General features: G+C 41.9%; 1 protein-coding gene and 1 long non-coding RNA gene across 6 annotated transcripts in view; both read right to left on the bottom strand.

Annotated features, from left to right (window-relative positions):
* Positions 1 to 1,773: 1,773 nt before the first annotated feature.
* The window catches only part of Meis1 (Meis homeobox 1), a 140,631-nt gene continuing 114,712 nt past the window's right edge, over positions 1,774 to 27,692 (bottom strand). For 2 of the 5 annotated variants that reach the window (XM_085692242.2, XM_085692239.2), the window contains 4 exons: positions 26,618 to 26,694; positions 6,883 to 7,022; positions 5,778 to 5,867; positions 1,774 to 3,276 (listed from right to left, as the gene is read on the bottom strand). In XM_085692242.2, the coding sequence (XP_085548368.2) occupies positions 2,993 to 3,276; positions 5,778 to 5,867; positions 6,883 to 7,022; positions 26,618 to 26,694 (591 nt within the window). In that variant the 3' untranslated portion in view covers positions 1,774 to 2,992. Of the gene's footprint in view, positions 3,277 to 5,367; positions 5,463 to 5,777; positions 5,868 to 6,882; positions 7,023 to 26,617; positions 26,695 to 27,692 lie in introns of all 5 variants that reach the window. The other 3 variants (XM_085692241.2, XM_048435482.3, XM_048435481.3) reach the window with 3 other exon arrangements.
* On the bottom strand, positions 13,903 to 26,607 carry LOC146893936 (uncharacterized). The gene is made up of 3 exons (XR_015738610.1): positions 22,300 to 26,607; positions 20,611 to 20,788; positions 13,903 to 20,229 (listed from the first exon to the last, which is right to left on the bottom strand). It is a non-coding gene; the product is annotated as an uncharacterized LOC146893936 (long non-coding RNA).

The following is a 27,692-nucleotide window of genomic DNA, read 5'->3' on the forward strand; positions in this document are numbered from 1 at the left end:
TAACAATAAAAATACTGCCAAGGCGTATTATTCATTTTGAATGTGTTATAATTACATTTGATTAAATATGATCGGGTAACATTTTTTAAAATTTTTTGGAAAAAAAATACTTAAATCCTCTACAGTCTCATTCATTCAGCGGACCTCCCCCCCACCTCTGCCCCCCCCCAATAAAAAGCCTGTACAATTGTGTGCCCTGTTTAGGGGAGGGCGTTTTGTTTTTGTCCTTTAAGAAACATCAAAAACACTCTCCACACCTCTATTATTTCCCTCCTTCCGATAAGTGTCCTCAATAACCTCAAAGCTGGCTCTGAAATTTACAAGAGGAAAAGCTAAAACAGCTTTAAGCGGGAGGGTGTTGGGGGCAGAGAGAGCGAGACCTGAGGAGTGAGGCTCACACAATCCTCACACCGAGGGGGGAGCCCACGACACAAAAGCTTGTTTTATTTTTTTTCTAATTCCTGGACATTAATGATCATGATTCTTTTTAATCTCCGTATCCCCCCCACCACCCCTGCTTTGCTTACACTGACTCTTCTCCCTCCTTAAAACCTTCCCCCTTTCCTCTCCTCTGCCTCCCCTCCGTGGCTCCTCCCCCCCGCCCCCATTAGGCAAGAGCCTGCAGAAGAATAAAGGCTGACTCACCGGGCAAGCACTGGGGAGGCAGGAGTAAAAAGGGTGGTTAGTTTATGAAGTTTATTATTAATTTTAAAAGTAAATAAATGATTGTTAACTGCCACTAACCACCCGTCACAGAAAATGATTTCACTAATATGGACTACTTAAATGCAGTCGTAGAACTGTCTCAGGGCCAAAAGAGGAAAGTTCAACGGTCCCCCTCATTGGGGTGGGGGCGAGGTGGGTGGCAGCGCTGGGACCGGGCGGCCTGCAGTAGGTTAGGCCTCTCTCTCCTGCACGTCTGCGCGTTCCTAAACAAGGCCCCATAAACAAAAGGTGAGAGCGCACCGCTGCTCCAGCAGGTGAGGCAGTGAGCCACAGTCACCTAGGGATGCCGGCCCACAGCTGCTTTCTCTTTCCAAACAGAAAACTGGATTGCTGTGGGCGGGTTTATAAAGTGACCAGGGCCTGAATGTCAGACTGGAGTTTAAGGCCTCTGACCCATCCTTTGTTCCCAAAGCAACCCAAAGGCTTATTTTTTAAAAAATGAATTTGCCTTAATTAAAATATTTGTATATTTCCCTTAGCTTGGCGAAGCCCTTTCTTAGAGCAGCGATTTTATTTAAGTGAAATTATAAGCTATTGCAGCTTAAACATGTTATTTTGAACCATTTAGCTGGCTGCCATGCAGAAATTCTGTACAGCTGTTCTGGGAAATTGGTTAATAACCAGTTTTATCCAATGAGAACACAGAGCATATTTATAAAAAATTAGATTTTGAAGTCTGGTCTCTTCAATTTTATATAGTTAATTTCTTAATAAACATGTAATGCTTGTCCTAGATTACATCCTTGGTGAAAGGCTGAGTGTGGGCTTCTGCCCTGCCACTGCATGCAATCATAATTTCCCCGAGAGTGTAGGTAGATAATACTGCCGACTATAATCTGAGACTACAGCTAGTTTAGTGGCTTTAACCCTTGATTTTGTTGATATTGCCAGTTCATTAACTCATCTTAAACCAGTGGTTATTGTTAAATAATTTACTCAGTGGTTACAATTTTCAAATACATATGACTCGGGGAGCTAATTGTCATAGTTACTGTAGGAATCATTTAAAATGGAGGGAACACACTTTTCAGCAGTAAAGTCAGAATGTCAAAAATAGTCTTGTTTTTATTCTGGATTCTGGTTTCATTACTGCGCTCAATGACTACAGCTGAACTTGGAGTCCTCATACAACCCAAATTCCGTCAAAAGGCTAAGACTCATTGTGCCGTGATTGTTATTAATAATTAGCTCCTTGTTTTCTTGATAGAAAAAGGCTATTGACAAGCATTTGTTTATCCACAACAAAAAGTATAATTAGCTTATCCCACTTAGTAAACCTTGTATGCATGCCAACTCAAACCAAACTGCTACTTTTACAAAAAAAAATTGCAATAATACAGTTCATTTTTCCAGTCCTTTTTGCACAAAATTTATTTACAATGTCTACATAAATGCTCCAAGGTGGGACTATGGAAAAATACACACATGACCAATGCTTTGCCGAGAAACAAAGTCAACATATTAAAAAATAAATCTTCAGTCTATGTTTTTGAGCTGCACAAAACAGGAAGTGATGTATAAGGTGGTGGTGGTTGTCGCATGGGGACAATGACGCTTGGTGTGACAATTAGGCTCCTAACACACGGCCTTTGGTTTCCATGCCTCCTCCTACCAGTCTCCTTAAGACACTGCCTGCAACAGCTGATTAATCATTGTTGATGACTGCCGTTTTTCCCATCCTTCCCGATTTACATCTGTTCAGGCCAATTCAAATATGGTGAGTAAATGAATTAGACATGCAAATTCAAGCCCCAGGCTAGAGAGAGGGAGAGAGAGGAAAAGAGAGAGAAAGAGAGAGCGCACATGGCTGAAATCCTAGGCAAGAAGAAAGGTTCTTCTGCCTGATAGTTATTTTAATGCTCTAAAAATCCTGCAAATCAGACCTTCCCGTCCCTTGCAGGATAACTGTAAGGCTTTTTAATGTAGGAGGCTTCTGGAGGAAGTGAAGAGCTATGGAAACAACACACATAGTGTGGAAAAATTTCACATTTTTTTTAAAAAATCTATAAGAAACAACGTAATATGGATAACAGTATAATAGCATTTACAATATTTCACTCTTTGTTTTTTTAATGTCTTATATAGTTATTTTGCATGTCCCCCAAATTGACTTCAGTTGATTTTCCTGCATTTTAAGAGTCCCTATGAAGAATTAGGGATGCTCCTTGGTCCAAAGAAGATGTCAAGAATGGAACTCCACAGTCATTGCAGAAAAAAACATGATTTGAAATCAGTCACCATTGCAGACAATGCATATTCCCTTAAGCTACTGAGCATGAATGTCCATGACTTGTCCACTCATTGTCGGGTCTCCTGTATTAAGAACCGAGGGGCTTGATGCTGACATTGGCATTCCAGGGTGGGGCGGTCCTCCATGCATCATCACTGTTGGGTGGTGAGGGTGTCCAGGAATGTACGTATGCATGGGGGGCCCATGACGCAGCTGAGCAGGATGGGGGGGCATCTGGGGTTGGGTATAACTTGGCTGTCCCATACTCACACCCATTGGACCACCCCGGGCTACATAATCCCCTGGCATACTTTGCAGCCCTGTAGAAATTCAAAAGAAAAGAAAACAAAAAAGAAAATATTATGGAAAAGCAACAGTGTGGTTCTGACTTTGCTATGAAAACCAGCAACATTGTGACCAAGAGCCTTGGGAAACATTCTTTCGATTCATATAGAAGAAAATAATCAACGCCAGTTGTCTGAACTCCCTACTACCTCCCTTGCATTGCCATCATTATCAGTCCCCCTACCAAGACCAAGTTAAAAACAAACAAATAACAACATAAAAAAACCTCTTTGGGTTCTGATCTAGGAAAGCATTTTTCTGTTTCACTGAAATACGCTCTATCAAGAGTGTGTACACTGCTTTGGTCACTCAATATTCACAGGAAGCGGAGCTAGGCAAGCTCATGAATGCTGACCACTTAACAAAATCCTGCACCTTTGGGGAAAAAAATCAAAACAGTTATCAATAAATTCCTTCCACATGGCCTCTTAGAGCTAGGGGGAAAAGAAAAGCTGAACAGAGCCCTGTCTACCTTACAATGATTGTGCGAACAATAAGAAAAATTGGACCTAAGACAATGCTCCTCTGGCTTTGAGGGGGCCTCTTGTCTTCTGCATGGATTGCTCTGGTTGATGGAAACTGACGGGTGTATTGTTTCTGAGAGCCATAAGCTCCATCATCATCAAGGGTGAAAGGCAGAACGCCATTGCTAAGTATGTTCAATTGGCTTTACTTCTAAGTAATAGCGCACTGTGAATACGAGGAACACCTTCGAATCAGGTCTCCAGGCTCTGGCAATGAATGGCTGCTTAATCTAGCCTAAAGGAACATTTTTGAACTAATGAAAATTGCTTATAAAATATACTGTACCCACAGCTCTTTAATCAAAAAAGATGATAATATTTTTTGTAATAACCTATTAATTTAATTGGTCACGAAGCATAAAATACATCATTTAAATTTAATTGACCCAGAAACTAAGAAACAATATTTAAATTAACTAAGCTGGAGAATTCCGTGATGAGGTAATAAGACTGTTGATTTCCAAGCTCAATGGAATGCTTTCAGGGTGAATTGTTAAACTCATATTGGACTCCCACCCGGAGAAGAAGACCAGCATGCATTACCCTTGGCCTCAGCAAGAATTTTAAATAGTGTGTTAATATAATCAGAGGCACATCCAAGACTCTGAAACCATGGTTTTTTCATTTCCAAAAAGAAAGCTAGAGCAAGGCTGTTAGGGTGGTTTAGGAAATGAACTAGGGCTTTGGAGTTCAAAACAGTTTTAGCTGTTTGAACTCAAATTTCTGGGGTGTCTTTTTAGGAGAGAAAATGTCCGGGTGAGAATCTGGGGCAGTTTTCCGAGGCTCACTTCACTAGGCCTGCCACTGAAGATTGCATTAATGATCTCTATTTTTGTATACTGAATAAGTCAAATCCATTTGTCACACTGCAAGTGATGGCATACTTAATTTGGATATAGTCAATTAGCCTGGGCTAAGCCCTGAAGCCTGCTGTGCACACCTCTATTTTGTATTCTCCCCCTTTCCATTGCCACACGTAATCCCATTATGATGGACAGACAAAGGAACAAACTAAGAAAAAAAAATCAAAGTTTAGTTGACTGAAGCTCAAAATATGCCTTTACTTACCCTAAGTAAAGCTGTGTTTATTTTACGTAAAAGAAGTTCTCTGTTTGGCTTTTTGGTGTCTTGCAGGTTAGTGTAGAAATGTAACTCATGCATCAACTGCGGTTAGACAGATTTATGGCACTTTGGGGACATGCTCTTTCCTCTCCTTGCACTGCTGCAGACTGCTTACATTTTGCAAATCAGTCTGTTGCTATGACAACCCACTCCCCCACCTCCTGACTGTTTCTTGTTTTGTCATGTGGTCAGTACTGTACAATAGCAACACACAGGATAAATGGATATCATACACAGAATTCATAAGCTTCGAACCTTGATCAAGACCAACAAGAAAACGAGAGAAGCGAGAAACGAGGATCTAAGGGAAATGATGAACAAGCATGAAGCTATGGGCAAGGAGACCATGAGAAAAATGCAGGAGGGAAAAGAGAAATATTCCGAGGACAAAGTGAAAACAAAGAGCCCGTTTGTACTTACTTCCCCCTGGCTCTCGATTGGTTAGCTAGATGGAGGTTACATGTAGTGCCACTGCCCCTCCATGCCCATGTTCATGCCCATTCCACTCATAGGTCCTGGAAGGGAGAGAAAAATCCAAGAAGAGGCCAGAAAATGAGCAAAGTCAACAGAGAGTGCCAAAAGACCCTTCAACCAAACAGGTTCTAGATGGCCGAGAGGTGGTGAGATCTTGAGCACACACAGGTCCTGGCTTCCCCTTCACAGCATCTGAGACACACAGATGGCAAAGCAAGGCGTGGCGAGGCAGGCAGCTTGAGAAAGCAGAGGGTGGGTGGGTGGGGTTACCTGTGCCGGCGGGGCAGGGGGCTGGGCTGGAAAGGGCAACCCTGCTGGAGTGAAACCTGGAAAACCACCACAGAGACATGTCTTACCTGGAGCCCTGATGCCCATGTGCTGCTGGCCATCCATGACAAAGCCTCCCATTGGCTGTCCGTCGGGGTTATAAGGTGTTCCTTGGCTGACTACAAAAGTACACAGCACAGCTTCTTAGTAACAGGAGGGGGGAGGGAAAGAGGGGAGGAGTGGGGGCAGGAGGGGAGGGGAGAAGACCAGAGGACACGGAGAACATACTAAACAGACACCATTTTTAAACCATAATTCATCATGTCTTTCAGACCAGTTCTGTGCGCATCTTGGAGCCTTGAGTTTCAGGTGCTATCTGTGTCCAAGGAACAGCTTAGACGCACAGATGTATGCTTGGGATTCTGTCTGGTAGTTTCAGAATGGGCATTGAAAGGAAAAAAAAAGTTCCTGGAATGTGGCGAACTGGGACGTGACTCAGTCTGACACTAGCAGAGCTTTCGATAGAGCTGAGAGATATTTCAGAGTGACCGTCCACGCCTGCATCAGCCCTGGGAAATTTGCTTGCTGCCTTTGCTACCATATTTTAATACAAAACAAATCCTTGGGCTCATGACTGAGAAACAGGAAAGGTGTTATTTTTTTAAAACCGTGAACAGCAGAAGCCAGATACTGATGAGCGAGGTCATAAGAAGGAGGACGGTGTATTTACGCCACTGACAGAGTCCCAGGTTTTAACTGTACATGAAAAGCTGTTTTAGAAGGTAAGCTGCCTTGGGTTATTAAAGCACACAAAAGCTCTACCTCACTGAACGTCTTTGAACTTTGCTGAGTCCCACAAGTGATCCTGACCCCTTTGACCCTTTGACAGGTAATAAAGTTTACAGCAATTCCACACCAAGCCGTGCACCAGGGAGTGGTCATGGTAGCAGAAGCTGGGTAGGCAAACTCGGGGGGGGGGGGGTGGAGGGGGAATCACATTACTATATCGAATGGTTACAAAGATTGTAACTGCTGCACACGTGATTTAAGGGTTACTTTTCTCCGCTGGCTTTTTATTTCCCCCTTTCTTCAAATGTTTTCTAACGACGTTAAATTGATTAGTGTTGTTACCAAACAGAACTGGTTTAATTTTCACGGCCAGGCACTCCTAGTACGCACTCCCAGTTCATTTACCAGGCAGCAGCCCTCCTGGCGAATGGCTTGAAGGTGGTTGTCGTTTGCCTGACTTGACTATAGTCACTAGAGGGGACTTGCCTGCTCGGTTGGACTGGTCTATCATGGGCTGCACTATTCTTCTCCGGGCATTAATAAACCTGTAACCAAGAAAGCAAAGCATTTCATTATCACACAAAAACATAAACAAAGGCAGAGGAAGAGATGAGCCCTGGTGGAAGCTTTGGCAAGCTCAGCCTGCCTCCTTTCTCTCCCTCCTGGACGGCTTCGAACGCTGCAAAACCTGTAACCCCGTGACCTCCGAGTCCAAGGCTTAGGTTTCTGAGTTGATTTATGTTAGCCTGTTTTACCACAGTTGGACACTTCCATTTCATCTTTTCATGGGGGAATTAGCGGGGTTTTCAGGAAACAATGCTAGTCACCACTCTTTGCAGTGGGCAGGGCCAGAGCTGGTGGGGACAGAGAAGCCAGGAGGACATCTGCTACCTCCCAATTACTGACATTTCAATCCTAGACTCTCTGGCTTCTTTTTTTTCAGTTTGTTGGCTCCAAAGCTCCCCTCCCTTTGGCAAATGTAGTTTCATCTTTCTGTCCACTGCTAAGATAACAGACTGAGCCGGCCGTGCAGCATCCGTTGAAAGAATGTCTGGAGATTATCACTAGTAACTCACACTTCTGGGGACTTTGGAGAAATGCATTCCATGGAGAGATTTCTTGACGTGACTTTTTTTTCCCCCTCTTTATGCAAAATACAAAGTCAAAACAAGGTCACGTCTGTAGGGCCACTGACTTTGTAATTTTGCTTTCTTCAGCTAGTACTGCAATTTTATAAACATCTTATTAAGATATTTAAGTCACTCTGTTTATTTTAAAAATTGTTCGGTACAAGTCTTTTTATAGCTCCTTCAAATGTCAAGTCACTGAAATATTAAAAAAAATGCATCTATATGTCCAACTGTTGTAAAACAGGAGAACATAAATCACCTCAGAAACCTAAGCCTTGGACTTGGAGGTCACGGGGTTACAGGTTATTCCAAAGCCATCTTCACAAGATCCTAACTTTTAAGATGTATTTATCCTGGGTTATAAGAATTGTACACCGAATTCAGAAAGTAAGGAGTAGGTAGTATGTTTTGAAACAGAAAGTTGCCTTTAGTTCCCACCTCCACCTTGATAAGGACATCAAAAATATGATTAAAAAGTTCAATAACACCCTACTAGTGACTGGAGGGTCCACGGTCTCATATAAATTTTAGTTTCTACATTTCTCTATCTGAGCAAAGAAAGCAAGCCTGAAAATCCAAACCATTCAACAGTCAAGGACACGTCTTTAAAAATAAAAAGCCATGCTTCATAGCATTTAGGATTCTCGGCATCCTGGATATGCTTGTGTTCTTTCTGAGAAGGACTTAGGGTGAACAGTGGGACTGGATGCTGACGGAAGGCACAGACTTTAAGAGGCCGCCTACTGTATCGGCTTTCACACGTGAAGTTCCTGAGCCGCTAATAAAAATATTAAAAACACCGATCTACAACAAACTGCGTTCCAAGCCAGGTTACCATTATCTTATCTAAGCCATGACAATTGGAATCCTGCGAGCAGAAGGTTAGATTAATTCTCCATTCTCATTATAAGCGCAGGTGTAGCCTGAACACCATGTGAAAGAACCAATTAAAATGGGGGAAAAAAGTCTGCCTTTTCATTAGCTGCCGGCGCTGCATGACCAATTAGAAAATTATTTAATATTAATATTCTGCATATACCAACAGTAATTTTCATAGTGACTAATATAGGTAAGAGGGCGAAGCGTTGCCCGCTCCTTCTGCTGCTGGTCATTGTCTCTGCTGACAATGAGAAAACTGAGTCTGTTAACTTCCTCTTTCAAATCTTTTTAAAGACATTTTATGGGTAGGGAGAGCAAATTTTCTTGTTGTTTTGGTTTTTTTGTTTCATTTCTTTGAGGCAGGGTCTTGCTAGGTAACTCTGGCTGTCCTGGAACTCACTATGTGTGTAGACCAGGCTGGCCTTAAACTCACAGAGATCTGCCTGCCTCTGCCTTCCAAGGGCTGGAGTTAAAGGCCTGTGCTACCACGCATACATGGCTAGGAAAGCAATCTTTAACAGATGAGGACAATTTTTTAACAAGGCTCAGAGAAATTGAATGACGAATTCAGGGTCACGTGCTACCAAACACATGTTAAGAATTTGCTGATGGCACAGGTATAGTGACGTTTTATTTGTATTTTAATAAAACTTGCCTGAAGATCAGCGAGCGCTAAGCCACTAGAGGCCGGGGAGTGGTGGCTCACACCTTTAATCCCAAGACTCAAAGCCACCCTGAGCTACATGAGATTGAATTTGTCTACAGAGGGAAATAGAACTCACACAAAGGTGATCCCGGCCCTGGGAGTCACAGGCCCAGCACCGGGGGAGGTGGAGACAGGCATGATATGGCTGGGCAGAGAGAGGACTATAAGGCAGGAGGAGACAAGAGTTCATTGCAGTCTGAGGTTTGGTGGAGAGCATTGCAGTCTGCAGTCACACTGAGGAGAGGATCATCCCTTTGTTTATCTGAGTCCTGGTAGAGGTAAGAACTTTCTAGTGGTTTGGCTGCTTTGCGTTTCTGATCTTCAGCTTGAACCCCAACATGTGTCTCTGAAAAGCAGCTACTTGGGAGCCAGTTCCCACTGGCAGCAACACTTATGCTGAGACAAGGAATAAACCCAACAATGGACTTCTCATAGCTGGAGAACCCCCACGGCTGCCCAACTTGTGTTCGTAGATAAAGATGAGGCCACTCCAAAAAGATTCAGTGTCTCGGGTTTTCCATATTCCAACGTTTACCTCCTCTACACTCAAACATGTAGACTCCCAAAAACCAGTGAGTAGCAACCAACTCGGGTTACCAGCTCATGACCGTTCATCCCATGGCACCAGAGAGAAGCTAAATCAAGTTCAGGAAGTGCTTTGTCACCTAGCTTGGCCATTGGCATGGATCTCCTCTATAGCATCCCATCAAATCAATGCCTAGGCTCTACCGGACTGAAACCAGCACAGCACAAATTGGTTTTCCTGGGAGTCTTTGAATGAAGTGAGTTGCCAGAAGGTTCTATTCTTCATCTAAAATCCTTTCGCAGTTCAGATCTCTGGGACCATTTAAATGATTTCGTTCAACGCTTGAATCTTGTCTCCTCTAGGCTTTCTCTTTTCCCTGGGTTAAACATCCACGGTTCTTAAAATATTTTGCCCCCTAGAAGTAAGTAGTTCTCATATTTTGAGACTACTATCACACAAGCCACTGCACTCGGTCTGATGAAATTATTTGTATCTCTACGGAGGTCTACAGAGACACACTGATTGTGTGTCTTTGGGGCCTGTCCTGGTCTCTACATAAAGGACAAACTCATTACCACATAGCTCACCATCCACAGGTACTAGATGTCATTCCCTTTTTTTGTGTGTGTGGAGGTGATAATTTTTTTTATTGGTATGTAGGTTTAAGAGACTCATAGTTTCTATAGATACCAGGTTGAGAATCTTGTCACTAAAAACAATAACAGACAGAAATGTCGGAAATCAAAGAAAACCCCACCACTTTGGATTGTCCAGACAGCTTACGAGATCTACATAGAACCATATTTCTTTCTTGTTTTGAGGCAGGGTTGTGAGGAACTTATGCTCGCTTCAAACTTGCTGTATAGCTCAGGAGGATGTCCCTGAACTTCTGAATGCTGGGATCACAGGCTTTCTTATATGCCTGGTTTATGGGGTACTTATAGACCGAACCTAGGGCCTGGTGTGTGCTGGGCACGCACTCTGCCAACTGACCTTGCTTCCTCTTCCCAAGCCATCGTTTAAAAACATTTCAATATAATAAAGCATTGTCACTATATTTAGGACACAGTAAGCTCTGGGAACATTACTAAATTATAATGCCTAAACTGACTACTTTGAACAACTTGTATCATGGCTTGAGGTCGTGGTGAACATGTTTACCTGAAAGGAATTAGGTAAACAGGAGAGCATTTCATTTTCTAAAATAATGCTTCATTTGTATGTGGCATCATTTCACAACTTTGCTCCCTGTGCTGTATTTTATCCCCATCTCAGACGACCTCGCCCCCCCCCCCCAAAGCCTCTCTCTTTGGAACTAGCTGTATATAGTAGAACATGTATTTAGAAGGCTTGGGGGTGAATTCAGATATAAAAACATTTTCCTTCTGGGCAAAGCAATAAAATGGCATTCTTGCTCCTCCCACTATAAGTCAAACTGAGGTCAGCTCCCTTGTCCCTCTATCTGTTTAAATAAACTGGCCTGGCTGTTTGTTTCTCAAGTGCCCTTTGACCCGTGTCTCATCCTCCCTGCTTTGGTGACAGAATGCTTTACTTTTCATTGTGAAAGAAGCAAAACTATCAGGAAATTTCCAAACCAGGAAACCAACAAAATACCTTTAGATTGGATGTGAACATAAATAGACTTATTTTCCTTCTTAAAACATTTATTTTAGGAGAAATCAATAAAATAGTTTATACATATGTGTGTATATATAACATATACACAATATATATAATATATATACACTACATATCCATACATACACATACTGAAATTATACCATGTAGTTAAAGAAAATAGTGTTTCTGAAGAGAAGTAAGAAAGAGAAGAATAAAATAAAAATTAGATTGTATAATATAAAAGACAATTTTCCCATCGTTACAGAACAGTTTTTTTTTTTTTTTAACAGTTGCTCTTCAAATATAATCGGGACGCAGTACTCAGGAATGTGACTCTATCGGCTTAACTCACTTGCTGAGATGGGAAGTTGTACACCTTTTTTAAATAGAATTATAAGAACATAATAAAATATGCTACAATTTAGGGTTTTAAAGTAAACTGTGAATTTTACTCAATTTTAAATTGAGTGAAGTAAGTTTCAAAGGTTAGAAATGTTTTATTTGCCTTTGTATACTGCTGTACACACACACACACACACACACACTCTCTCTCTCTCACACACACACACCTTAATTATAAGCTGCTTTTAAGAACTAGACTCCCTTTCTGTAGGTGACAAACAACTGAATGAAGGAAAGAAACCTACATCTCCCTCTGGATGCACTGCAATGGAGTAGAATTTCTGCTTGAGACCCAATTATCTTCTTTCTCAGGCCAAGTTTTACAAAGGAAAGTGAGACAGTGAGTTGACCTTATAGCTGCCTCCATGTCCAAATAAACAGAAATGTATTTCTTTCTGACCTGGTTGTTTATTTAGGACTCAGAGGAAGAGTGGGAGCTAAAACAGGAAAGAAAATCTCCCAGCATCCAACACTTGAGATCATCTATAAACTGAATTTTACTTTTTGCATTTTATAAGAATCAGACAAGGAGATTTTGAGCTACATCTGAATTTTGTTTCCAACAGGGAAGTTTCTGGCTTCGTTTCTTTATTTCACTCCCCAGTTGTTACAGGTTTAGTATTTTAATGTGTGTGTGTGTGTGTGTGTGTGTTTATGTGGTATGTGTGTGTGGTGTGTGTGTTTGTGTATTGTGGTATGTGTGTGCATGTGTATGTGTGGTGTGTGTGCGCTTGTGTTTTTGTGGTGTGTGTGGGTTTGTGTATTTGTGGTGTGTGTGGGTTTGTGTATGTGTGGTGTGTGTGAGTTTGTGTATGTGTGGTGTGTGTGGGTTTGTGTATGTGTGGTATGTGTGCTTGTGTTTTTGTGGTGTGTGTGGGTTTGTGTATGTGTGGTGTGTGTGGGTTTGTACAAGTGTGGTGCATGGATATATGCGTAAGTATAGCATATATTATGTGTAAGTGTTGTTGGTATGTGTGTATTTGTAAGTGTGGTGTGTATGTGTGTGGGTGTGTGTAGATGTCTGTGTGGTTAGTGTGTATATATATATGTGGTATGTGTGTGTATTTGTATGTGTGTTGTTTTCCCTTTTCTACCACTGTGCTCGCCTCCTCTCATTCCCGGTTTTGGAATCCAGGACGGTTTTCTAAGCAAGAGCTAGTGGAACTGCCCTCTCCAGTGGACCTTTATCCTTTGTTTATCAGCTGCTCTTTGCCCTGCCCCAAACTTTGTTGCTAAACTGAATTCTTACAGAGTAGGAGGATGAGGAGAGCTTAGCGGGCTCCTGGGAGGAGCAAAAGGCAAGGCAGTCGCCCACTTCCAAAGCCAGCAGGTCCTACAGTTTGATCTCCCTTCTGTAAGTCACTGGGGTAGCGATAAAAACTAAGGGAAAAACTCACCCGTTCACCTTGCTACCTTCCCCGTATCAGCTCCATTCTGCTCCATTCCATGGTATTTAGTGTCTACTTACAACTAACATAATCAAAGAGAGCCCACATTTAGTTACCGCTTGGAATCCACATAAAATCAAAGTGTTTTACTTCCAAACAATGACCCATTTCTCTGGCAGTCCTACAGTCTTGTTTGCCAGCTAGGAATAAGTAAATAGAATGGGGGTAGACCTAGGTTTATTGTAGCGCGCAACTTTCTAAGTATGAAGAAATGTTATTCTCCAACACCCTCAAATGCCCAAGAAGATAAAATAATCCATAATTAGAAAATTATTTCACAGGGGCAGATGGCTTGGCCAGTTAAGTGTTTATGTGGATGACTTGATGCTGACCTCTGACCTATGTGAACTTTTGCACACACATGAATGTGAGCCTACATACACATGTGCACAGGCACATACACATACAAACACACAAATACACACAACTAGACATGATCACACCAACCAGGAAGGCAAATTAGTAAAAATGCATTGATTAATACTAGTTATATTTATACGTAGTTCCATACCTATTTAAATCAAAATAAATATCATGTATTCCTAAAAACAATTTAAATACTGGCAATTTTTGTATATAGTATTCTTTATGTAGAGATAGTATTATATATAGTATATAAATATATAGTATTTATTATTTTTACATAGTATTTTATTTAAAAAACAATATGAACATATAATACTTAATTGACATAGAATCTATTTGGGAAATTTTCTAAAGACTTTCTTCGTTTAATTTCAAGAGGACTGATGAAAACTTTAAATAAAAATAATCTGTCTTTGGAAGATAATTACAGAATTTCAGGATTTTGTTATTTTCCATAACATGAGCTTTCTTAACACAATATTCTTTCAACCAACCCTATGAGGATTAATCAAATAAAACCACACATACTTTTTAAATATTCACCATCTCCTTATAATTTTAAGGCACATTTTATAGACAAAGACTACAGGAAGGAGGTGTACTCATCTATCTCCTAAGTAACTCTTTGTTCTTTCAAGCAAAAAATTTAGCTGAAAAAAAAAATCTACTGAAAACCATGATTGCAGATTTACATTTACTTATTGGACTTAATGATCCAAAGCTGATAGGTTCCCGGGTTCCTTTCTACAAATCATTTCTTTGTGAAATAAAATTTTATAAAACATGTTAAGATGCTCAAGAAAGTTGACGCAATCTCACGTCAAACCATATGAAATCATATTCTTGGCACCGTTTCTGGTTTCCTAACCTCCTCCAAGATCCGGCAGCTCCCGGGCTACAATACATCACTCGTGTCTGGGGATGGGGGTGGAGAAGGGCTGGGGAGACAGGGAAAGGGGGAGGCAAGCTCTCCTCCATACCCAGTCCAGAATCATAATGTCAGATTGCTCAAATCCCAGGAATTCCATCAGAGGATGAGAAGCCAGAGGCAGGGAGCACAGGAAGAGTTGACGTCTACCTTGAGCTAAGAAGTCAACTGTACGTAGGTTTGCTTCAAAGCAGCCGGTGGGGGTGGGGAGGTCAGCGTTTAATAGACGATGATAGCGCAAAGCAATAACAAAACCTGTGCCCTGTTTTTGGACTTCTAACTGAAATTTTAAGACAACTCATCACTGCATGGGTACATACCACAGAAAATTCCCCTTGTAAACAGCATTTGGGTTCTAAAAGCCATGGGGTCCCTAGATGTTTTACTCTAGCTTGAACTCTTATCCTTGGTTTCTACTTGCTGCCTTCTAGATCACGGGCTCCTGGGAGCGATATTTGGTAGAATAAATGGTGAGTGTGTCTCCACGGGCTTCGTGCAGGAAGACTGATTGGGAATAACGTAAAGGGGTGGAGAGCTGGTTCAGTGGTACAATGCTGGCTACACAAGCATGATGACATGGGTTTGATCCCCAAAACACATGTTAAAAAGTCAGGTCTAGTAGTTTGCATCTTCCCTATGGCTGGGAAGGAAGAGTCTGATGGGTCAATGGGACTCACTGGCAAGTCAGTATAGCGTGAATCAGGCAGCTCCAGGTTCAGTGAGAGAGCGTGTTGCAGAAATAAAAAGTAGAAAGCAAAAGGAAAAGACACCCATTTCCACACAAGCACATACGCAAACACGCGTACACGCACGTACACACACACACTCACAAATTTAAGTATCCATTGATTTTGAATATAGGTAACAAATTATACATATGAAATATCTACCTAAATGTGAAGATTTGAGTTTGTATAGCCATCAATGTAAGGAAAAATAGTAGCCTACTTGAGTTATATTTGTTTAAAATGATCATCAGCACAATGTATAAGCGATTGCTAAAAGTAGTTAAACCTTCTCTGCTATGGAAAAAGCTTTGGAAGCTATAAAAATATTACCAAAATGGATGTTGCTTTTTATTTTGTAACTGAACCTTTTTCCCCTTTTAAATCCAAATTTTCTCATTCATAATAAGCCAATAAGATTGCATACAATTCATTCACAAAAGGCCAGTAAGATTGCATATAACTGAGCATCCCTAACACATAATTAAATAAATACATATATTTAAAACAAATCCTGTTTTCTTCTGTTTTGGTTTTTTTTTTGGGGGGGGTGTTTTTTGCCAATCTCCATTATGAAGAAGGGCAGGTAGCTTATCACATAAAGTCAGACATCTTTGAGAGTAAATAAACAGTGAGCAATAGGCATAACCATGGAGTCACCTAGGCAACTCAGATAGATAACCACTTTAATGATTAGGTATGCATTGTTTTTCCAAAGAATGTTGCCTTAAATGATCATGTTGAAATGCTATTGTACTCGAAGTATGACTTCGTTCATCAACATAGGCACCAGTAAAACTTAGTCTCCTCTTGGCGAGCCTCTGAACACTTGGCTCTCTCCAGAACACTTCCTTCAGTTGTCCCAGCTTTCCACACCTTCAGTAACCATAAATTTGCAGTCTTGGAATCTTCACTCATACCCAGGGAAGGCTTCTCAAAATTTACCTTGCCACTCGGTCTTGCCTGGTCACAGAATTTAGCTACAGAACAGCATAGTTGCCATGATCTGGGCATGGGAGTTCGTGTCCTGGAGCATGGTGTTTCAACCAGGAAGAGCTAAACTCAATGTCATGCCCCAATATGTGCTCTGTAAACCCTGGAGATGGATGCGGAGCCTTGAACACTGAAAGGCAATGTCCCCTACCCCTCCATGACATAGATAACAAAATGAGGGGACACAAAGGCCTCCTCTAAGACTTTGACACATGCTTGCCCTGTTGGTCAAGTTTAGGAAGACGTGCGTTTACTGTTTGCTCGCTGGCTGCCAGTGTACTTTTACTTTTCTTTTGTGTTTGTTTGCTTATTTTTGAGACAGGGTCCCACTATGCAGCCTTAACTGGCCCAAGTCTATGTAGACCAGTCTTGAACTCGCAGAGATCTGTCTGCCTCTGTCTAGTGAGGGCTGGAATTAAATATAAGTATCACAACGTTGATCTTCCCTCCCTCACCCGCTTCACTCCCTCTTTCCCTTCCTCCCATGCTCCGTACACCCTCTCCCGTTTCCTTTTATCCTCAGAGTTCCATGAATCCTAGGCTGGCAGGCTTCAAACTGACTATGTAGCCGAGGTTCACCTCACTTCCACCTCTCAAGTGCTGCTGGGATGGCATGTGATCCCTACCAGACTTGGTATTGTGTGGTACTTGGGATTGAACCCACGACTTCCTGCATGCTAGGTAAACACTCAACGAACCTAGATACATCCCTAACGCCTATCCCTTAAAAACAAAATGTTATCCGTTGTCTCAGTCAAAACACTGGGCCACTGGCGGAAAGAGTCAAAAACAGTGCCTAGAAGGAAGAGCCCGGGAGCTGAGTGGGACCATGCCGCTGACCGGCTCTGAGAGGAGAGCAGAATGGAGGTGTAGAACCACAGCGATCTGGTGGCTTACTGCGAAGACACATGCTTTGCTAGCTGTAAAACTTAACACAGGAGTTGCTGAGGATATTGCCATTATAAGAGTCTCAAAAATACATACTAGTACAAAGCTCCTAGCAGCGTAAGCTGGAAACAACCCAAATGCTCATCAACTGACACAGGAATAAGCTGAATGTGTTTCTGGCCACGCAGTGCATCACTGCTCAGCCAGGCATGAGGTGCTAATAATACATGCTGCAACGTAGTTGGACCCTGAAAACATTAAGTGAAAGAAACAATCCCGTAAAATCGTTTATTATAAGACCACCGCTTGTATGTGCTTGTGTGTGTGTGTGTGTGTGTGTGTGTGTGTGTGTGTGTGTGTGTGTGAAGTGCCCAGAATAGGCAAATGTAGAAATAGAAAGTAGAGTGACGGCTGGGACCTGCTGAGCAGAGACCAGGAAATAAGAGGAGTGGTATTAACTAATGGGACCCAGGTTCTTTTCAAGTGGCAAAACTACCTTACAGCTGATGCTGTGGATGCAGCGCTGAAATGGGCAGGTTAAATGAGCAAATGCTGTGGTCTCTGCAGCATACCTAATAAAACTGCTAAGAACACGTCCACAACGGGAGGCCTGAAGAGGCACCGGACGAGGAGGCTTCTTGTCCCTGCCTCATAACTGGCAGCTAGCTGCAAGTCACTTGTCGAACGATGCAGAAATTTCCACCCAGAAGCTGTACCTTATGGCTCAGAAACATGGGGTTTCTGAAATTCTAATCCCTAATGCCTTGTGTAAGACTTCAAAAGTCACGTGTGTTTTTCAAAAGAAATAGCATGGCTGAGAACAAAATTTAATTCTCACTACGCCCTTTTCCCCCTTAAACACTACATTCACTCAGAATGAGTCTCCCATGTCCTTTTGGTTCCCCAGTTCTCCAAGACCTAAGGCTGGGAATCTAGGCACAACCAAGTCCACTTCTCTTTCCATGAACAGTCCCTCCAGGTGACCAGCCGAGGCTACTGAGGTCTCACAGTTTTGTACACATACAGTTCTTTCTATTAGCTTTTCAACCACACACTCCCAACCGTTTCCAACTATATATGAACTCTGACCCGAACGAGGGGTCAGTCAACCACAGCAGATGTTCCTGAATACAGACCAACACAACTCTTCAGGCAGACAGCAACCTGCAAAAGCACTGCTTTCTTAAAAAAAAAAAACCTCAATACCCCAGACTAAAACTACTAAAAACATCAATATATGTTATTTAACCAGGATGTATTTAGCTTCCATCTATAGGCAAAATATTGTCTCTTTTTTTTACAAAAAAATTACTTTATCAGTATTAAGCCAGATCTCACCAATGACAGGAAATTCATTTTTTTTTTTTTTTTTGGAGCTAAGTTACATTTAGGACCCAAGATGGATAATCACCGTGAGCCTGCAAGACCTACTATCTTTGAGGAAGGAAATGGTTTTTCCTGTCTTCGATGCTGGGGTCTAATCTTGAGAGGCACTGGCTACTGGTGGGTAAAAAGCAAAGGGTGACTTGAGGGCTATGAAACAAACTGTTCTTGCTATTTATTTGTTAGTGTTGAGGTGTGGCAAGTGTAAAAGACTCAGTTACTCTGCAAACCAGTAGGCCAACCTGAAAACTTTGTAAAAATGCAAAAAAAAAAAGTGAAGAGAAACATTTTCAATGATAGCGGTGGCATTGAATGGAGAACCCCATATTTGCCAAAAATTGCAGACATTCATTCTACGTGGTTTTATTTTTGAATGTTGGGCTTTCCTTCTTAAAAAAAAATTAAGTTTAATTGAAGATAGCCCTAAATATCTACACAAAAGGCTGTGACGTCCAAGCATAGGTGTAAGCACTGACCAGACCCTAGACCTTTGTCCCTTTGTCCTTCAAATTCCTCCTTCCACTGAGCCTCTGGCTCCCCTTCCTTTTGAGAAAACTTTTGTTTAACAAACAGGCAACATTTGCCCCTGGTTTTCAATATTCCAGGCTGACTCCTCAACCACTCAAATACACTATTTGTTTTCTGCAGGCCCAGCCCTGAAGCAAGGCAGTGATGTCAGTGAGGGAGCGAGGGTCTCAGCCAGCTCAGGGCTTGGTGCTTAATGCTTAATCACCCAACACCAGGCTCAGCAACTGTTGACACAAAATAGGTGGAGATCAGGCCCGTGCAAGCAGAAAATACCAGGAAGGCAAACTCTATGTAAACACACTCAAGACAGATTTGACAAGAATAGACCTAAGCCGGACTTGCTGGGGGAACTTCTACCCTGCAAAGCGGCGCTCTCCCCACAGCTAAAGCTGCTTCCCCTTGCAAAGTCCCTTTGAGATGATCAAGAACAACATTTACCAGTTTGAATACATTTACAGAAGACAGCGGAGACAGTCGTCCCCTTGATTCACACAGGGTGAGTTCCAAATCTGCTCCGACGTGCAGGATTTATGTAATGTGATACGGTGCTTCCACACAACACCTGGAGGGGAGCCAAATGAAGGAGGGGGGGAGGGAAGCAGCGTGCGCACACAACCACAATTCAAAAAGTTATTTCTCCTGACCTACAAAACTCATTCGCAAAAGCAAATGGGTGATGCTTAAACAATCTTTTAATCTCTAACTGACACCTGACAACCCATTACTTATAGATTATTAATGCGCCCACTAAAAAGTTTGTCATGTACAAAATTGCTAGAGAAAAAGATTGAATGCCTGAGGAGAAAAAAACAAATTTTGCTGTACAATAACTTCAGAAATTTCAAGGCTATTATCTGGCATGCCCTTCACAGTCTCACAGCGCCCTGCCGAAAACAACTGATTTATCTTTATTACGAACCCTTGAATGACAGCACACATGTTTTTCATGTCTTGCAATAATGTTTAATTTCGTCGAGTCTTTATTTTACAGTGTTTGGTTTGCTTATTTGAGATGAGAGGAAGGAGCAACTTTTTAATTAATTTTCTTGGGTGTGGGGGTGTCTCTTTATCACAGCGCTCTCCTGCTCCGTTCCTGCAGTAGAACCATGATTAGATCGACTTGGCGGTGCTCACCTGGCTTCTTGGTGCACTCCACGCAGTCTAGAATACAGACGCGGGAGTTCTCGTTAACCAGCCCTACGGGTCTCCGAAAGTACAGGAAGCTGGTATCTGCGGCAATATAACGGCCTAAGTAAGGACACACATCTCACTGGTCAGGAACGAGGGGGATGATTAAACATTTGGCTCAGTATCAGATCTTTGACATTCCTCCGCTTACTCCGTGACTTGCCCTGTGCAAGCACTGTATTCTCACAGGGCTCTTTTGGCCCCTGTGGAGACTAGCTCTTCTACCTTAGCAACCATGCTTCATAGGACCCCTTCCCATGGTGAGTTCTTGCTGCTCTACTCCAACACAATAGAGTCAATGCTGGGCGCTCACTCTGGGGGCCTTCACCACCCATTCCTCTGACTGACTGGATGCATGCACTAACCCAGAAGGAAAACAACCAACCTGGCTCTTAGTGAGGTCTTGCAACAAGTACAGCTTACCCATGCATGCACAAGGTCCCAAGTCAATCTGAAAGTCGTTCACAGGGAATGAATGGGTCGCCCAACTCTGAGCCTCACTTGACGACCTTGTACGGTTGAAAACTCTTCCTCAGCTCGAAGCCTGAGCTTCAGGTGTGCTGTGTAATCTTGTCCTAATAATCTTGATGCTGCCTGCTGCCTGGGAGGAGTGTTAAGGATATGACTTTCACAGCAGGGGAAATCCAATGATATGAAACTTCAGCAAACTATATCAAATAGTCTGGGCAGAAGTCATTTTCAAAGAAAATTGTTTTCAGGAAGATTTTTTAAATCTGCAGACAAAAGCAGGACCTCTGTTGAAGTCCTAAAACTCTCTGACATGACAATACCTGGAGGTTTCTAAACTCACAGGCCTTTGCCCTCAGAGATATTTGCTCAGCTCTCCTTCCTAATAATAGCTTAGCTGTCTGGCATCTCTCCAACCCTGTCTCTGGCAATATGCAAGCTAAACATTTTTTTGACTGATTTCAATATTTTCTTATGAGCAACTAGACAGTATTTTATCAGGTGAGTATTACTGATTGCTCTAATCTAACCTGAGACTAAGTGTCTGCAAAGGCAACATTGTTAGAATTGGCACTCGACGTGAAAAGCCCAGCAATTAACTGAGGCTTAGAGAACAACTCTCTGAAATGTTCTCGGGAGTTAGTCTGTTTCTTGTTCTCCTTCTTGTTTTCTTTTTAGCACTGCACCTGTTACTCCATTGATCGATTACGAAGTCTACTTTAAATGGAGGTTCCTCTGCAATTCCCAAAGGGAAAGCGGAAGCAGCCCTGCTCTGAAATGACTGTGTGCACGTGACGTTGCTGCACCCCTAGGTGACGTCCAGCTGCACTTTAGTTTTACACTTAAGTAGCAAACAAATGACCCCAGAGCCTCTCGCACTGACCAGTGCCATGGGTTTGGGTTCTGTTTTCCTTTTTCTTTTCTTTTGGCATCTGTTTTTTCCCCCTTGTCTTTGTGTCATGCCTCTGCTTAGCTTTATTGACAAAACAATCTGTGCCTAATGTTTAAACAACATCTGTAAAATGTATTATTAAATTACATCTGAAGAGAAGCAGAACCGTTCTGTGGGGCCCACTGACCCCTATTGATTTTGAGATCACAGACACTGAAAGGATAACTGTGAATGCTTTAACATTTACATCTAAACATGTCTCTGTATTTATAGAATCTTTGATTACTTATAAAAGTATTTGCTCCACTACTACTATAATTCAGAAATAGACTTGACCTTTAACTGTTGAATCTATTATAGTAAAGATCGGATTTTGTAAAAATGAGCTTCCATTTTTACCTGCCTGCAGCGTAAGGATCAAGCTCCCCCTTATGGGTCACAGATGGGAAAAGATACCTGGAGGCTCGGCAGTTTTAGGGGTGATAGGTGAAGGGCTTGGGAAGACCCAGTATGGATTCCAAATCTAAAACCTATCAAGGACACTAGTTCTAATATCTTATACGATTCTAGGGTGCTGCCTAGAACTCTATACACCCAGTTGACAGAGAGGGGTTTTCTCCCTATGCACATGCCAGATTTCATATATGCTCTGTATTTTTTCACCGAACACAGGGAGATAGTCATTGAACATTGAGCCTTTCTAGGAGAGGTTGTACGTGAAAGGCAGTAAGCCACGAAACTAGAGCACTTACTCCATGCATCTGGGCTAGCACTCTGCTGGGCCAGAGAACGTCTGGGATTTCCAGCAAGCACAACATCAGCATCAGTTTTGCCATGCATGGCCTGAAAACGTATCGATGAGTTTTTATTTCACCATCTCCACTCACACTTTCAATGTATAAAAGCTGGTCTGCTAAAGATAAAAAAGAAGCAAATATTGGTTTTGAGTTTGCGGATATATGTGCCTATTCATGTATGTGTTTGATAACATATGTGTATGTTTTCTCTAAACATCTGCCTAAATGGGAGGGAGTCGGGGGTAAATAAAAACACATCGTGTACACTTATGAAATTCTCAAACAATAATAAGTTAAAAATATTTGATAAAAGACTTGAATACTGAACTAATTTTTTGGAGGAGTGGAGGGGAATCCTGACTATCCTGGAACTCACTCTGTAAACCAGGCTGGCCTAGAAACCTCAGAGATCCATCTGCCTCTGACTCATTAAAGACGTGCACCACCACCACCACCTGACTTTGAAATGCCATTTTAAAGCTCCACCTAAAAAGCCTTCTACTGCCAAAATTCACAATAGTTCTGCCTGCTTCAAATAAAAACGAAAGTGCTCAACATCTGTATACTGTTCTCAGAAGTATTTATCACAACACTGAAAACAAAAAACAAAAAACAGAGATGGAAAGTTTCCAAATGTTAATTTTACCATTTCTCAATGAGATTAAACAATGGAGGAGGGAAGAGGAAGGAAGCACAGGCATAGAGTGCAGGCTGAATCTCACAACTGACCACACTTCGAGTCAAAACTTCTCACAGCGTGGAAGGATCGAGGCAGTCAGTCACAGCAGTTGGCCTGGAAAAGTCAGGCAACGCCTCCTTCCATCAAATCATGTATGGAAAAGATTTTTAATATTCTGGATAATTTGACTAATTGGCTCAGATCTCAACAACACACGTTGGCATAGATTTAGTCTACAGTCTCTCGCGTGGTGGATATCCCACTCCATCCGAGGGCTCTAGCACCAGCCGTATTAAGATTCCTACTCTCTTATTTATTCTGACCAGGAGAATAAATGAGTGTTTGCAATCACATTTTTATCTCTGTTTTCTCTTCATCCAATCTGCCTCATTGTTTAACAGTGAGGTTCTTCCACTTCCCCGTTGCCACCTAATGTGTAATACATCCTTAATGTCAACAAAAAAATTGAAAATGGGTTTCCTGGTGCTGTGAAGGAATAGTGCCCCAAAGTCCCTGTCTCATTTTTTAGGTGGCGCCTCACTATAGCCGCACCAGCTAAGGTTCCTCTGACAAGCTAGCAACCAAAGATGAGTTTACAGCTTTTACTTAACATATTGTGCATTTCGATACATTATGTTGCTGCCAATAATTATGACTGATCTACACCCAACCTGCCCTTCAGCGTTCTATGAAACATCTTCAGCCGTGACTCATAGCATATACAAAAATTTACATGTGTGTTAACAAGTTTTAAGAAATCCAAGAAGAAGGACGGAATTTTTTTTTCTAAGTTGTAACTAAATGAAGTGAAGAGGAAGTCTTAAGACATTAATGATCTTTTTCTTTTTCTTTTTTTAAATTAGGAGTTCTAGAAGAAAGTAACTTCATGGGCTGTTGTTTTATATAATGAAAACATTTACATTCAGGCGTTCAAAAAGCTCCATGAGTTTTTATTACAGAAAAGTAAAAGGAAAACACGCTCTACTTTCTCTGCCTTGCAGTCGTCAAACAGGCCATGGTTTAAGAGTCTTCGGCACCTTTAGGTTTTAAAAGGTACCATCATTATTTGCATGCTATTTCCTACCTAAAATCTAAAGATACATATATACACATGTGTCTGTGTATGTGTATATGTATATGTTCCCAACCTTTTTTGGTATGTTTGTTTTGTTTCTTTCTTTGGTTTGGTTTGGTTTTTCGAGACAAGGTTTCTCTGTGTAGCCCTGGCTGTCCCAGAACTCACTCTGTAGCCCAGCTGGCCTCAGACTCAGAGATCTGCCTTCCTCTGCCTCCTGAGTGCTGGGATTAAAGGAGTGCACCACTACACCTGTCTATGCCCAGCTTCTTAAAAAGAGAAGGTTTGGAAACCATTTTGAAACTTGAATAAGACACAGAAATGCCGTTTCTCACCGCACTTCAAGAAAACTACCCATCTCGGATATTTTAGAGTACTTTAGAGACCATCTCTCCAGGAAACTGTTAGTGAAGCCAGAGCAATTGACAAATGAGAAGCAATGGAGGTGCAGGGAAGAGTCATCTCTACACCCAGGAAGGACAAGGCGAAAGGAGAGAGCCACACACTCTGTCCCATCTAACAGAGTAAAAGTGATTTTGAAGTTACCCATCTGCAAACCTGAGCTTCAGCCTTAAGTCTGCATGGAATTTGAGAATTGCTTCACGGCCCTCTAATCCCTCGTCTTGTTTTTTGCTCCTCTAATTACCAAGGTGAAGGCATAAAGCTGTGATCATTGCCTGATGAAGACCTTGTGCGGAGAATCCAGGGACATCTCCTGGCTCCACAGGAGAGACCTGGTGCCCCAGCATTCCCAGGAAATGTCCCATCATGGGCTTTACACAGGAGAGCGTGAATTCATCCTGGTAACTATGTTTACGAAGAGTTTGCTAGCAACATTGAGGATGAGGAGAGATGGCAGATACGATAGCCAGCCCGCTCCATAGCGCTCCTTCATTTGAGCTCAGCCTGCCACTCCTTTACATTCAGCAAAGACTATTTCCTAAGGAGATGGCACATTTCAGCAACTTCCAGTGCACTGTGACTGTCTCACCGTCGCTTTAAGCCTAAATACATGATTGTGGGTGCACACAAAAATCTCACTGTCTCCCTTATGGGATCATTCAGTACCTCTGAAGCACCAGCTTCAAATAGGCAGTGTTGATAGTTTTGAAGATTTCAAGACAATAGCAGGTGAAAATAGGCAAACAGCAAAGCCTCCAGAGCCGCGGAACTTAACACATTGAGAATACAATATGACTTCTGTGGGTTCCCTATCCACTAAGAGGGCTGCAAAAAATTGATCTCCAAAGGCTGTGGTAAGGTCATAGAAATTGATAACCCTGACAAGCGAAGCTCATGCGAGTCTGTCTGTGTCCTGCAGATAGTGCACTTTGTAAATTAATCCTCCAAAGGCAAATATAACATAAGTAGCTTGCTATCTCTAAAACACTAAGTTGGAGAATACATGGGATTATATTAACAGAAATTACATTTTCTGTAATGGGGTTTAATATATCAGAGACATCTCCCAGAGGCTCAAGGCTCACTCTCTAACAGTGAAGGGTCTGTTAATGTAAGTACAATGGACATCAAGAACAAATTTATTCACCAAAATGGATTAGGCTATGTAATCAGAGAGTCTGTAATATTAATCTTTGACACCTATTGAACAGAAAGAAATACTTATGCCTACAAACTGTCATTCTCAGATTGCTCTTCTCTCCAACCCGACTTTGAGACTTTTCTGGATTTCACTTCAAAGAAGATAAGATTTCTCCACTATAAACACTGATCTGAAAATATTAAGATGATTAATTAGATATTCTTCATTTTAGAGGCGATCGGATTCCAGTACCCTTCAAATGCGACAGTAGGCCTGGGTGATGATCTGAACATGGCTTTTGCACAGTTACAAAGGGCATAAATCATGCTTTCTCAGACCCCCGGTGCCATGTTGCTGGACACTTAGTCAGAATATTATTGGTCAGTACTCAGCACAGAACCTCAGCTTTCTGCAGGATCAAGAATCGACATTTTACTTAGAAAAAGCATCGAATAGCCCTCCGCTACATCAGGTTGTAAAGACCTTCTTAGAAGAAAACAACTTTTCTCCCCCTCCAGCATCTGAGTGCACAGAGAACCCAGAGGACGTCTTCTAATGGATAACCTTAACAAAACTTATTTATTCAATTAGTTCCTCAGAGAATTTAAAACAGCTATGGGGCAATGGTAGATTTTTCTTCTTTCATAGAAAGTAATAGGATACCAACTCTATCAGTTATCCTAAAGAGAAAAAGCCAAAGAGCGTGATATGATTTCAGAGTCAAAGTGAGTGACCCCCAAAACACACTCATCCTGTGCATGAAACCTGTTGACTCATAGAGGAGGTGGAAGGCAACACGCTCTATGGCCCTCGTTAGGAAGCCTTCCCACAACAGTCTGGTTGGTTTCCACCTTTGGATCAGCAAGCCACCAGGGAGAGCAGCAGCTACTGGGTGTGGCTTCTTCATGGAATCCATTGACTGCAGGTTGCCAGAGGGGGGAACAGGCTGTGAGGAAACGCCAGCCAAATTACTCACCAATTGTTCACTTGAAGGATGGTGAGTCCTGTGTCTTGTGCCAACTGCTTTTTCTGTTCTTCAGAAGGGTAAGGGTGCTGAAAGAGACCAAAAAAAAAGGGTATGTGGACAGCAGGCAATGTTTATCCCATTTTGTCAATAACCTGAGTGTCTAGTGAAGTCTATAATTAAAGCTAAAAATGCTGAGGTGTGTCACTCTTATTAATGGACTACTACATCATCTAATTAATGGCAGTAAGAGACAAGCCAATTACAAAGATTAGTGAAGTGTAGAAATATCTATTTAGGATACTTGCAGAACCTTGATACTAAGCTTACCCTTTAACAAGTTTATTTGTTGCAAGGCTAGAAAGTTTAGGGTGATCTTGGGTTTGTTTCATTGGGTTTTTATTGGTGAGTTCTCTCTTTCTTTCTCTTTCTCCGTGTGTGTGTGTGTGTGTGTGTGTGTGTGTGTATCTTAAAAAATACCCATCTGACTTAATATACTCTTGGCTGAGGTGCCCAGTATTTAAGTATAATGCTCTCCCTCCTGCATAGTGCTGGATTAAAATATTTAAACTAAACTAGCTATACTTTATTTAGGCTACTCTTGTTTCAACTTTTGAGCAAAGCACCAGCAAGCAACACTCAACCAAAACTGGTGTCATCTTCATTGTCAGTCTGACAAACTTCAGGATCACTTATGCAACACACCTCTGCATGGATGAGGGTGTTTCCAGAGAGGATTAGCTGAGGGAAAACCCAGTCTTGAATGTGGACCTCACTGTCCTGTAGGCGATGGTCCTATACCGAACAAAAAAAGGGAAGGAGAAAGTCGCCAAGTGTCAGCATTTGACTATCTCTGCTCCTTGCCTCTGGAGTTGTGAAAGCGTGTGGAGTACCAGTCCTGGGATTCCCCCCTGCTGTGCCTTTCCCCTAGGCACCTTCCTCTCTCTCCATGATGGACTACAGTCCCTCAAAACCTGAGCCAAAACAATCTCTTTCCATGATTTGTTTTTGCCATGCTTTGCTAATGTTGTTGTTGTTGTTGGTTTTTGCTCACAGTGGTAAGAAAAGCAGATAACACAGTTTGTTT

Source organism: Myodes glareolus, chromosome 8, assembly GCF_982192425.1.
Source record: "Myodes glareolus chromosome 8, mMyoGla1.1, whole genome shotgun sequence".
Classification (NCBI taxonomy): Eukaryota; Metazoa; Chordata; class Mammalia; order Rodentia; family Cricetidae; genus Myodes; species Myodes glareolus.